General features: G+C 48.5%; 1 protein-coding gene across 2 annotated transcripts in view; it reads left to right on the top strand.

The window, feature by feature from the left end:
* nuak1b (NUAK family, SNF1-like kinase, 1b) overlaps nucleotides 1-13,245 on the top strand; it is a 33,108-nt gene extending 19,863 nt beyond the window's left edge. For both annotated transcript variants that reach the window (XM_069192652.1, XM_069192653.1), the window contains exons 4-7: nucleotides 219-284; nucleotides 1,180-1,299; nucleotides 6,452-6,584; nucleotides 7,436-13,245. In XM_069192652.1, the coding sequence (XP_069048753.1) occupies nucleotides 219-284; nucleotides 1,180-1,299; nucleotides 6,452-6,584; nucleotides 7,436-8,469 (1,353 nt within the window). In that variant the 3' untranslated portion in view covers nucleotides 8,470-13,245. The remainder of the gene's footprint in view (nucleotides 1-218; nucleotides 285-1,179; nucleotides 1,300-6,451; nucleotides 6,585-7,435) is intronic.
* The last annotated feature ends 256 nt before the right edge of the window (nucleotides 13,246-13,501 follow it).

Genomic DNA, 13,501 nt, shown 5'->3' with positions numbered 1-13,501 from the left:
CTTCAAGAAGTGAAATACAGTAGCAATTCCAGAAGTGCAAAGCCCTGTGTTCGTTTTACAACCAGGAGAAACGGCTTTAAACTGGTCCAATGAAGTCGCAGTGAGCCAGACTGAGAGATAAGGGCCTTGTCCCCTGTGAACTGGGGTTTCCTCCCATCATGGAGAGGTGTGCCGACTGTGTCATCCTAGGGGCTAACTGTCGCGGGTGTGCTTTCCAGAACGGCGTGGTGCACAGGGATCTGAAACTGGAAAACGTGCTGCTGGACGAGAACGGTAACATCAAGGTAAGCAGGCTGTTTTCTGTGGCCCTGGAGCGTGGCGTTGAGAGCACCGCCAGCGGGTCCTTGTGGGCCGGCGCACACACGCTCCACTGGCTGGGAGAGTCTGGCCACGGCAACACAGCCCTTCCCAGAGTCACAATCTCCCTGCAATGGCAGACCGTCTGGCCAGGAGGTGCGTGTGTGTGCCTGAGCCCTGACGAGCCACTGGTGTGACGTCAAGAGCCTCCTCCAGTCCTCTTCCCGAGAGGAAGGAGAGGGCTGGATGGCAGAGATAAGGACCGGGCGGAGAGGAAGGGAGCGACTGGCCGGTAAATCAGCCCTTTCCTGAGCAGGAACAGGACAGCGCGGAGGCAGACGGAAGTGGGAGGGTGGGGAGGAGGCGTGTGTGGGCCAACCAGAGTGGACAGCCAGAGGCTGTGCAGAAAGGAGTTGCTGGGTGATAAGGGTGCCGTTTTTGCAGGGTCATTTTTTTTTACCTCCTAGGGTCAGGGAGGGTTTAATTTGACCCAGAACAAGGAGCTGAAGGGAGGTGTCTGAGCAAAGACCCAATACCGGACCTTTTCATTGTGGGCATTCAGAGCTCTGCCTTATTAGAAAGAGCAGGCGTGCCTTTCAGATAATACAAGTGCGGTAGAGTGCCATGGGCAAAATCTGTGGCCTGCAACACACAGGGCCTGACGTCAGCGGCCATCTAGGGGACAAAAGTGTATACAAAAGGGAAAAGCAGGGCTGTGACTGCTTCAGATTTTCAGCCCTTTTATTTTCATGTGAAGGTACGCGTGCTGGTGTAGGTTTCTTCCCCGGCGAATGGTCCTGCAGCACACGGTAGCCGGTAGCCGCTCCAAGAGGGACGCGGCGGGATTAATGGAGGAGACGTTTGCCTTTTCTCCCCCCCCAGATCGCGGACTTCGGACTCTCTAACCTGTACCACAAGGACCGGCTCCTGCAGACGTTCTGCGGCAGTCCCCTGTACGCCTCCCCCGAGATCGTCAACGGCAGGCCCTACCGGGGCCCCGAGGTAACGCTACACACGGCACCCGCACGGCATCGTGGGCCCGCCCTCCCGTCAGGCCCCTGCGGCTTGGCCAACCACGACTCGGGGGAAACCAAGCTGCTCGTTAGCCCACAGCCAGGAAATTAGAGGGATCTGCTAATCCTCGGTTGTATAGTGGACAGCAGAATGTGGCTGTAAATCTTCAGTCCCCAGTCGGTCTGTATAGATAGATAGATAATACTTTATTAATCCCGTAGGGAAATTAATGTGTTACAGCAGTCCAGCCCAAGACAAGCAAAACAGACATCAGAATAGTTATAAAACAAAAGACAAACAAGATAAATAAAAATAAATACATAGGTGTGTGCAAAATGTGCTGATCATAGTCACTGTAAAAACAATAAAATATGTGCAAAATGTGCATAGGTTTATACAGACTGATTGTCCAAAAAGTACAATGGAGTAAACATGCTAAACATGTATTCGCTGCTAGAATGAATGAAAGCGATGATTTGTTTAGCTGGAGCTTCAGTATTTGGAAAATAAACCTGATACCCCGAAACCGCAGGTTTGCTGATATAAAGGTGAACCTACAGCTGGGCAGCCTAAGGGAGATTTTCACTCATTTGTTACAGTATTATCCTAGAGGTCTCTGATACGTAATCAAACCATTATTTTGAGTGAATAATTAGCCTAATTAGATGTTTGCCATTAGTGGAAGGTGCTTATTTGGTGCTTACTGTATGTGATGTCATAGTTGAAATCTCTAACAACCGAAAATCATAAAACAGGTCTAATTAATCAAATAAACAGTTCAGCTAATTTGACAGCTGAACAGCGGAAAGTCTGTGTCTTGCTGGGAGCAGTGTGGTGCCTGTGAACTTTCTACTGCGTGCCCCGTCCAGCATAGGAAACACAAATAATAACAAAAAATAATTTTCCCTGATGAATCGGATAATTTTCCTGCTCCTAACGAGAGGGGGGCGTTTGTCCCATCTAGCTCATGTGGTAGTTAGTAATTGACTGATCCAAGGATCTCATCAAGCTTTTTCTTGATAGTAGCCAGGCTTCATCAGCATGGCTTGTTCCATTCTCCCACAACTTTCTGTGTAAAGTAAAGAAGTGCCTTCTGTTCTTGGTTGTAAATGCGAAGGCTAACAAGCCATAATACCATATCTTTACGGGAGCTCGGTGCTGAAGGAGCACCCCCCCTGACAAGGAGTTAAAGCACTTGAGGCAACGAAGTTGTTCTTATCAGGTTTTCCTCCCAATTTCTGAATTGTTTTAACAAAACAAGCCAAAGAAGATCATCTAAAAAAAAAAAAGGTTTGCATTCCTGCTGGTGTGGAGGGAGAATTGTCTTTCGCTGGAATCCAACAATAAGTTATCGGCCAGCCCTGATTGCCATTGAACATTTTCCAGCAGGATATCGCAGCCCTTCTATTAACCCCGAAGGGCACGTTGCGTAACCGTTCCTGTGAGCTTCCTGAGGCTGGGGCCATTATGTAATGCTTGTAGAGGATGTGAGGAATTCAGCCTCTTCCATTGCACCTCCTTTGTCCAAACACCTTCCCCAGAAATGCCGAATCTGACATCACCCTGAACAGCTGAGCCGCGGGAGAGGATGTTAACTCTTTAGCCTTGGACTCTGTCAAAAGAGATTAGGAACTACAAATAAAAACAAACAGATCTTATGTTGACGATGCGAAGAGTCTTTTAAACGACATGTAGCTTAAACTAGGTATTAAAATTCACAATATGCTAACGTACCATCACAGAAAAAAAAAGGGAAACAAATTAATTACTTTTTATAACATACTCATAATGGTAGACTGCTTCTCATCATCACCACGTGAGCATCAGTCTTTTAGTCCCTCTTAATAAGTATCTTAATAACCACTAGCTGTGAAGTCTAGAAATGATGTGGAATTTGACCTGTAAGCAGCGATTTTAGCAGAAATCTGGAAGATTCTGGATGCTGGACAGGATCTTCACTACTTAATAAGAAAGGTCAGAAGTGAGAGAAGAGTGAGACCTGGTGGTTTCTTGAAACATCCTTATACACCAGCCTCAACAATATGTGTTGTTTGTTCCAGACATTCACAATGGCCTTCCCTCTGCTTTCAGTAACTGTGCTACATCCAACCCTAAACTCAAGAGGCCTACCCTACAGTATCCTGTAACAGGGTTGGTGTCTGTCCAACAGAAATTCTATTTATAACCTTGAATGACAGTGAAAAGAGACAGCACATATGTTCTAGGGCAGTGGTTCTCAAACGTTTTGGACCAAGTACCACCCCTGATCAAACCAAAGCATCCAAGTACCACCTACAAGTCATCTCCTCATAGGAACCCCAAGAAATCTCAATGACCAACATGAGCTTGCGCACGCGCACAAATAATAAAAATAGCATTTTTGCAATTACCATCTCAGTGAGAGGGGTGAACCTGTTTAGTCGAGCAAAGCCCTGCAATGTCAGGGACGAGGGCAGTGAGCTTCAGACGCAGATCTGGCTCAGCATCCGGTTTGTTGCAGTACTTTGTCTTGATTGCGAGAGCCGAGAAGCCTTTCTCACAAAGATAGGTAGTAGCAAAAGGCTTAAAAAACCTCACAGCCTTTAATGAGAGGGCTAGGTATTCACTCTGTCTTTGGATCCAGAAATCCAACAGTGACTGTTGTTTCAATTCGGACATCAAAGTCGCATCAGATCATAACTCGAGCAGCTTCTCTTGTTCAGCACAGGTCAGATCCTTGGGTATTCCTATGACATCAACAGTAAAGGGATTCCCAATCCACTCTGATGTGGCCTCAACTGGAAAATACTCTGAGAATTGTTCTTCCAATGACAAGAGGTGCACTGCAATCACATCTCGAACAGCAGCATCAAGTGCCACACTGTATGTGTGCAGATAGTTCTCCAAAGTTGGGAAAGCAGAGACATCACTTGCGTTGATTTTATTTACAAAAAGCTGCAGCCTTTTCTTCATAGCAGTGATCTTGTCAGACACGTCACAAAATTTTAAAGTGAGCCCCTGCAGTCCCATATTCAGCTCATTCAAATGTGAGAATATATCAGCCAGGTAGGCAAATGTTACCAGCCACATTACAAAGCACACTGAATAGATATGAATTCATTGGTTGAGCCCTGATACAATACACAACATTGACAGCAGAGTCTAACAGATTTTAAATCCTCAGGCATTTTCTTGACTGCCAAGGCCTGGCGGTGGATGCTGCCACTTCATATCTGGAGCAACCTCTCTAATTCGTGCGACTACACCGCTGTGTCGGCTGGTCATTGCTCTTGCACCGTCTGTACAAACTACGACGCTTTTTTTCCAGTTGATGCCATTCTCTTGGATAAATTCATCCAGAAGCTGAAATGTGCTCTCCCGTAGTTCCTGTTGGGAGTGGCTTATAGAACAGAAAGTCCTCATGGGACCCTCAAACTCGTATCTAATGTAAATGAGCAAATTGACCAAATCAACAGCATCTACAGACTCCTCTAATTGCAGTGAAAAGCATCTTCTCATCTAAACGCGCTCTATCAGCGTTCTTTTGACATCATCTGCCATATCAATAATTCTGTGAGTGACCGTGTCTTTCGAAAGGGGCAGCAGGTCGAGCTGTTTAGTGGCTTTTTCTCAACACATTATACCTGTCAGCTCTTTTGCCGACAGTAAACAAAGTTCTTCACAAATAGTGTGGGGCTTACCTGCTTTAGCAATCCGCAAGCTTGCATTTTTCCCCGTTTCAAGTTAAAAGAAGTTTTTATTTTATGTGCATGGGAGCGAAACACGGGAGACGATCGGTGTTTTTTTCTCAAATTAACCTAGAACAGTTAAATATTTTTCTGTTATCTATCATGCTTTCCTGTGCTCACAAGATTGGCAGTGTTCCAAAATCACGCACCTACCTCCCTATTTGCTAAAGATAACTACTTTTAATACAACGGGTCACCTACGTTCGTAGCACGCATTCCTATACAATGGTATAGAATTACATAGTAGCTCTTGTGTCCACTCAAGTATTAGCGTGTGCTGTATCGTCATAGCTAAGTACGTAGGCTGAATATTTGACAGAAAATAATTTTATTAAAATAGAAAATCTGAAAACCCGTCCCAATTTTTCAGTGCACACAACAGATTTCCAGGGTCATCTGGTGTACCACCTGGGGGCGCTGCAGGTACCACACTTTGAGAACCACGGTTCTAGGGGACAAAACACTTTGTAATAATTATACATGCACAACACAACCGATACACTAAGGTGGTGCAAGAAAACGAGCAGTATAGGTAATAATGGAACATTATGCAGTGGAACAGGGAACTTGGCTATACAGACGTAACAAAACTACACAATTACACACAGTCTTAGGAACATCCCACACTTCAGCAAGACCAAGCAAAAACTATGTAACACCCGTTGTACCTGTGCTAGACTTAGTAATGACATATTTGCTAAAAACTAGTTCTGACACCTACTGTAGCTCCCCTTAAGAGTGATAAGTAAAGAATCTATGCCTCACTATGCACTGGATAGCCTTACCCATTTCCCAGTGGGGGAATAATCATTAAAATTCAGATCTTCCAGGTTTTGGTGGCCTCCCAGCACCAAACACAGCCAGAGATCATAGATCTCAATAAAGAGTGATTTTTTTTTTCAGAAAGAGAGGCAAGACAGAAAAGATGGGGAAGCTATATACAGTAAATAACCTGAAATCTACAGAACCGAAACTACAGGGTACAGCTTAGGATCTCTGCGAGTTGAACTGGAATATAAAAAGCTAAGGTCTTAATAGGTGTGTGCTACAATCCAACACACATGAGCACAAGTAATTTTCTGTATGATGCAATGAAGGTGATGTCATGTTACTGGGAGATTTCAATTTTCCACCCAGAAATTGGGATACTGTGATGAATAACATAGATGATGAATTTGATATAGTTGAAATGGTTAACAATTGTTTCCTAACCCAGTTTGCAAAGGCACCAGCTAGGAAAGATAATGATTTTTCATATAACCAGATTATAACTGGCTTTCAGCCATTCCTTCCTAGACTGGCCTAACACGGAAGTCTTGTGAAGTTGCAGAACGAAATGTCTGTCTGAATCCTTTGTCGGCCTGTTCAATGGTTGAGTCCAGAATGTGACCTGCTGCTGTGTTTGGTGCCAGGTGGACAGCTGGGCTCTGGGCGTGTTGCTCTACACCCTGGTTTATGGCACCATGCCCTTCGACGGTGGCGATCACAAGAACCTGATCCGTCAGATCAGCAACGGAGAGTACCGTGAGCCCACCCAGTCCTCCGGTACAGTCTTCCTCCCATGCTTCTCCGTGGTTTTCTCTTCTCCTCTCCCTGCCTCTGTCTCTCCTGCGGTCGACTCTGTTCTCCACTCCCTGCCTCTGTCTCTCCTGCGGTGGACTCTGTTCTCCTCTCCCTGCCTCTGTCTCTCCTGCGGTGGACTCTCTTCTCCTCTCCCTGCCTCTGTCTCTCCTGCGGTGGACTCTGTTCTCCTCTCCCTGCCTCTGTCTCTCCTGCGGTCGACTCTGTTCTCCTCTCCCTGCCTCTGTCTCTCCTGCGGTCGACTCTGTTCTCCACTCCCTGCCTCTGTCTCTCCTGCGGTGGACTCTGTTCTCCTCTCCCTGCCTCTGTCTCTCCTGCGGTCGACTCTGTTCTCCTCTCCCTGCCTCTGTCTCTCCTGCGGTCGACTCTCTTCTCCTCTCCCTGCCTCTGTCTCTCCTGCGGTGGACTCTGTTCTCCTCTCCCTGCCTCTGTCTCTCCTGCGGTCGACTCTGTTCTCCTCTCCCTGCCTCTGTCTCTCCTGCGGTCGACTCTGTTCTCCTCTCCCTGCCTCTGTCTCTCCTGCGGTCGACTCTGTTCTCCCTCCTTTTCATTTTTTGAAATGTATTCAGATTGTGCTTTTTTGTTTTACTTGCATGCGGAATGTTAGGGACAGTTTTATCATTTAACCTTTCGCCGTGTAGTGGTTCAGTCTGCCGCGCTCACGTTGGCGAATTGTGGCTTTGAGCGGGCAGGACTGTTTTTATGTTGGCCAGGATTTTGGCGGCGGTGTGTTTGGGGGAGGGTGCTGTTACGGGAACGAGGACGCGGCTCACCCGCCGGCGTGCGTTTTCTCTCTCCCTCCCCCCCGATCCCAGACGCCCGGGGGCTGATCCGCTGGATGCTGATGGTGAACCCTGAGCGCCGTGCCACCGTGGAGGACATTGCCAACCACTGGTGGGTCAACTGGGGCTGCAAGAGCAGCGTGTGCGACTGCGACGCCCAGCGGGAGGCTGGCTCTCCTCTCCTGGCAAGGTTCATCGACTGGCAGCACCGCACCGAGCCCAGAGCAGGCAAACCGGCGCGGGCCGAGCCCGCGGCCCTAACCCGCCAGCGGTCCCTGCGCAAGTCCAAGAAGGAGAATGAGGCAGGCGCGCCCCACGGTGAGGACAAGCTTGGCCTGAAGAGGCCCAAGGGAATCTTAAAGACGAGGCCCACAGGAGAGCAGCGCTCGCGTAGCCTGGGGGAGCTGGAGGCCGTCATCTCCCTCCAGGACCAAGACTCGGGGTCCAGCCCGGAGCGGGAGGAGGAGTCCGCGGGTGGGGGCTCTCCAGCCAAGATGGCCCCCACCTTGCCTAAGAAGGGCATCTTGAAGACAAGCCAGCAGCGGGAGTCTGGGTACTACTCCTCCCCGGAACGCAGTGAGTCTTCCGAGCTGCTAGGGGGCAGCATGGTGTCTCCTCCCACCAGCTCCCCACCCAAACGAGCAGCTGGCAGGAAGGGCATTCTGAAGCGCAACGGGAAGTACTCCACCTTCAGTGCCCTGCCAGCCCTGGGTCCCGCTGGGGAGGCCTCCCCCGCGGACTCCGGACTGTCCCGCAGCCAGAGCCGCCCCTCCAGCGTGGTGAGCGATGACTGCACCCTGTCCAGCGGCCCCTTCAACCTCCTGGACTGGCCGCAGGCACCGCAGCCCAGAATCAGGGGCTGTGTCTCGGCCGAGAATTTACTCCAGCTGGGGGACTTCCGAGGCCTCAAGGCTGCGCCGGACCTCCATGGGGGCAAGTTCGGTCGGGGGGCCCAGGGGGCGCGGGGGTCTCTCGGGGACAATGGCAGCTTCTCCCTGCTGGGCGACCTGGACGATATGACTCAGGTGTACCAACAGGCCCTGGAAATAAGCAGCAACCTGACTTAGGGGGGCTCGGAGAGGGAGGGGCGGGGGGCTGGTGTGCGCGTGCGTCTACACGCCTGACGAACGGTGCGTTGCCGGGATTCACGGAGTGCCGGGGTTCGGCCCTGGTGGATGCAGTCTTTGAAGTCTCCTCTTGGCGGTTCATCCAGGAAGACACGCCGCCTGATGGGCAGCCTGATAACAGCCCAAAGCTGAGGCTTTGAATTGCGGGGAACCCTGCCTCTCGGCAGCACCAGGAGCGCTGCGATGTTTACGCCTTGGGCAAAGGCAAGTAAGCACATCGACGAAACGAGGAAAGGTTGTGCTTTGCGTGCCATAGTAAACTCTTCCAGTAAACCCCACTGAAGAGAGTCAGCCCGAGTTTACGAGAGCACCTTAAAACTGTTAGTTTGTTCTAACAAGTTTGTTATTCCTTGCGAAAATGAATCAGGGTCACGTTTCTGGAACTATTAACTGCATTTATTTAATTTTTTAAAAAAAAACATGTGTATATCCTTATATTTATTATTATTTTTAAATTAGCATAATGCCAGTCCCATTGGACATAACTGGTTTATTCAGCCATTACTGGAATATCTCAGCACCCCGTATCTCTTATCCCTTATGGAACAGACATATATTATAAATATATAATCCTACGAACTATAGAGTTTGAATTGTTGTATTCAATATATCATTGTATATGAACAATACATAATATCTGTAGCCACATATATCACTATTATCATATATATGTGCTATGACAGTATAATTGTACTTTATATGAAATAGGTACTTGATGTGAAGCTCTGGCTCAGTGTATATACATTTGTATATGTCTTTTCCCTAAGGGTGCGGAGCCGATGAAAGATTCCTGGTTTATCCCTGCCCTCTGACTTTGCCACATGCTGTTTCATCTCCCCTGAGCTGTTAAGGAGCAAAGCTCCCTCCTCTTGCTTTCCAAGCAGAAATCGATGATTTTCTCTGTCAGGTAGCAACAAAGGAGACTGTAAGCTTAAGGTTTCGTGCTCATCATTCCTGAGCCCTTGGCCCCCTAGTGTTGTAATATGAGTAGGTTTCTATTCCCTTTGGGATAATTGCTTCCGATGTCCGAGTCCGTTTGGCTCCTGACATGTCTTTGAGTGGAGCCGCACTGAGGAGGAACCTGAGAAGTTCAGGCCACTGTTTCAAACAGGTTTCTTCACTTGGGTCTGATCCGAGAGACCTATTTACATCTGCGGGTGCCCCCTCAGACACTAGCACTTTGCACGCGTGCAGGCACAGGAGCTGGAAAAATAACCAGGGAGGAAGTATATTTTCCCTTTCACTTCCGTCTGCAGTGGGCCATTTCTGATTAGCAGAGCTGGCGGCGTTGCAAACCTAATGATTTGGAGACAAAGTTGAAAAAATGCCAAGTGGCTCTCCAGGCCCCCCTTCAGTAAACACCTTCTAAAAATACAGTGTTTCCTTCTGGGCTTACAAAAAACACAAAGCGGTGTTTACAGATCTGCGCAATCTGACATTCTGTGCAGAGTCGCTGTGTCAACACGGCTCAGAAATCTCAATTGATTACCTTGTTGTTTGGAGACCCAGATGGGTTTTTTCCAGCAAGGTAAATTTACTCGGATAAAGACAGCAGGCTTAGTGATTCAGGGCTGGAAAGCAGGCCAGCGGCGTGTGTTGGAAAGAATTTGCCCTTCACGGAGAGCTTGTGTGTAGGGCAGCGCTGTTTTTTCTCTGGAGCTATTGTTTTACCAAAGGGCCGTCATGTGATCGAATATTTGCAGCCACGACCTTAAAAAAAACAACCGGGGAGGTGGATGAACGGGACGTTCTAGCTCATAGACTTCGGGAGAGTTGTCAGAGCAGGGTTTGAGGTCGGAGAAGTGAAATGCTGATGGTGATGGGACGCACTGGATGTTCAAAGTGCATCAGCCTGTGATATTTATACTGGATTTGTGTCATGTGTACAGGAGACCAAGATTGACTACCCTCCTCGGCACGTTCACCTGAAATAAGATTGGGGAGTCCAGGATTATTGTTAACTGGGATCTGTGAATCTTCTGGGTAGGGTTTCTATGTGTCTGAGCTGCTGCCAAGGTGCCTGAGCCCCAAGATGTGCAGCAGGACTCGGAGTGGACGCATCTTTAAATTGTGTTGTACTGTTTTTCAGAATTTAGTGGCTGTGTGCCATAGCCAGCCTAGTGCTGGACCTGAAAAGAAGGGGGTTATAGAGCAGTTATAGAGAGGGAGAGCAAGTGATGAGGACGTAAGGGGTGGTCAGAGTTAGTGAGTTAGGCGGTTGGCGATTGTGACAATAAACGACTTTTAGGAACCTTCTACTCTGGGTGAGTGGGGCACAGACATTTCTTTACCAAATATGCGCGTTTTGCTTTTTAAGCTCCACCAAAAAATGATCTTCAGCAGTGAAAAGCAAATGATTAATCTCTGGGAAGGCCCACGTGCTCCGAGCTTATCGGACAGCATACATAACATGGTGTACACCCGTTGACCAGGAGTGACCCAAGTTTAAGCACTGGTTTAAAAAACACCAGGAGTGTCTTTAAAGATCATGGAAAGAAAAATCTAGGAACCTTCCTGATGTCGGTGCATTCTATTGGAAAAAGCAGCACATTGTTTTTAGTTGTCACAACTCCAGTTTTAGCGGCGCAACCTGCTGCTTTTCTTAATTTTTTAAATGTAAAGTGTTTTTGTGATCATTGTGCTGCCCACTTAAATAAGGGCCCGGGGTGTACTGCGTGGTGTACCCAGTCTCTTCTGGCCCCTGTTTCCTGTGGGTAACCTCTCCCCCAGCTCCTTATCCAATTCGTTCTCCTGATGCCCCGCCCCCTCCCGCGGTGCCCCTCCCACTCCAGAAGAAGGCTGTAGAAGGTGTGTGTAGTTGAGAGTAGGCATGTAGGGATAAAGCAGTGGGCTTTTGGATGTGTGTGATACCACAGAGGAGAGTGCTATGTGTAGAAAGAAACCAAAGATGGAAAATAGCTTTAATTGCGAGACAAGAATGGAGACAATCGGAGACCAGATCGGTATTTTGGGGAATGCAGGGTACAGGTCTTGGAACAAACTTGAACTTTGCGACGTTAAAAGGGAACATTTTGAGCCGAGTCGTGATTTTATGGGGATGAAACTTCACCAAAGGTAGTGAGTGAGAGGCTGCATGCAATTCTAGTGCTGTTTGTTCGTGAGGAAGAAACAGGAAGGTCCAGACCTGGAGTTCAGACGAGCGAGAGATCAGCAGGTGATGGACTTGGCCGGGATGCATGGTGATAAATTGTACAGATTGAAGGACAGTATCACTGGAGAGCCAGCGCTGAACAGACAACTGAAATTCCCTTGTTTGCTCCAAAGATAAATGTGCAAGCATATGGGAACTCGATTCCCCCCCCCCCCCCTGCAAATTAGATTCGTTTTGCGACTTGGATGTCCTCTTAGAGGGCAGTGGCCTCTGGGGGCTCAAGCTGGCGGGCAGCAGCTGCTGGGGTTCACCAGTCCTGCCCGTCACCATCGCAGCGGCCTTGGCAAGGCCGGCACAGGCAGGGGGAAACTGGCGTCTTTCATCCGTCAAACATGGTGGATCACAGCCGAAACATCACCCGCATTCCTGCAGTGGCCACCCCCCCTGCTGCCCGGCGCACAGCGCTGACACCGAGCGCCTTGCTTTGAAACAGGCAGCACTGGGGGGTGCCCCTGGTCAGCTTGTGTTCTTTTCAGACTGATGCTATTGTTAACTGGATTTGTGGGTAACAATATAATTGAGTTATACTATGTTAGTATTTTTTTTTACGGTTTTAATTCTCAGAATGTTGATTTTTTTTGCTCTATTTAATGTCGGGTCCCGTGCTTTTGCGAATACATCGGGAAGCAGGAAAACGGGAGCGAATGTGTTGAGTTCGGAGACCTTAGAGCGCACCTCTAGGTGTCTTGCCTGGCTGGACTGGCACAGTGGCCTCAGTGTTCCCGGGACACTGCTGGGCTCACAGCAGCGCCCTGTTAGTGCCATCCTGGGCACCCGCGGCCCCGGAGTTTGTGGGGCTCCTCCTTTTTCCTGTTTCTGTTTTGGGGGGGACATTGTGGGCTTTTCCACAAACTCGACTGATAATTGGTCTTATGGAGGAAGTTGAGATCTCGGGTGAGCTGGGTTATAGAAGGTCCTCCAGCCCTTCCCGGCCCAGGGTCAAGGTTAGCTCACCACTGCTGGGGAGGAGTAGGGACAGCTGGCCTTCCTGCGGACTGGGAATCGAACGAAGGAGATGGGGGGGGGGAGATGGACCAAGACCGTTCAAACACATTTCTGCCAAACTGGAAATAACTGGTGCATTAGAATTACTGCGTAGGAGAAAGAAAAAAAAAACTTGACTGGATATTTGTTCTTATAGTATTATTATGTTATTTAATTATTCTTATTGTTCTTGTTATGATTATTATTTGTTCTCATTTTGGATGTTGTAAACCTGGACTGCTGAGGCGGCTTGACTGCCTTCATTTTGTCTCGTGCCTTTGCTCTCATTATGTTTGATTATTATGATTGTTGGGGGGGGGGGGGTTATTAGATATTTTATTTATTTGTCTCAAAGCCATTTCGTTCGGGGGAACGCCGTGTCCGCGCGTGCGGGTGTTCTGAATGTCCCGGAGGTGTCTCCTGCCAGCTGGGCTGTGGGAGGGGAGAGGGGCTCCTCTGGAAAAGCCAGTCGAGATCCGCTGAGATCACACCCCTCCCTTCGCCTGCTGCAATAATACATCTGCAATAAGACTTCGAATAAATGGATCATTTAAAAAAAAGACGTTGGCCGGAGTCTGTGTGGTGTCTGACTCTCTTCTTTTTTTCCCTAAGTGTTTTTCCGCCCTGCTCCCTGTTTCTTCCCCCTGCTGGACAAAGAAGCTGAGTTTGCCATGAATTTGAAAAGAAAACAGGTGAAACCTGGCCTTAGGCAAACTGAACATGATGACTTTTTTTAGGCACCTGTGGTATTGCCACAGTTTTCGCTCGGTTCTCCTACACCGAACTGTGATTTACCCCAGTAAGTGTGAGACTGTC

The sequence above is a fragment of the Lepisosteus oculatus genome, chromosome 7 (genome assembly GCF_040954835.1).
Source record: "Lepisosteus oculatus isolate fLepOcu1 chromosome 7, fLepOcu1.hap2, whole genome shotgun sequence".
Lineage (NCBI taxonomy): Eukaryota > Metazoa > Chordata > Actinopteri > Semionotiformes > Lepisosteidae > Lepisosteus > Lepisosteus oculatus.
The sequence above is the reverse complement of the archived record's forward strand: the minus strand, read 5'-3'. Positions and strand labels throughout refer to the sequence as shown.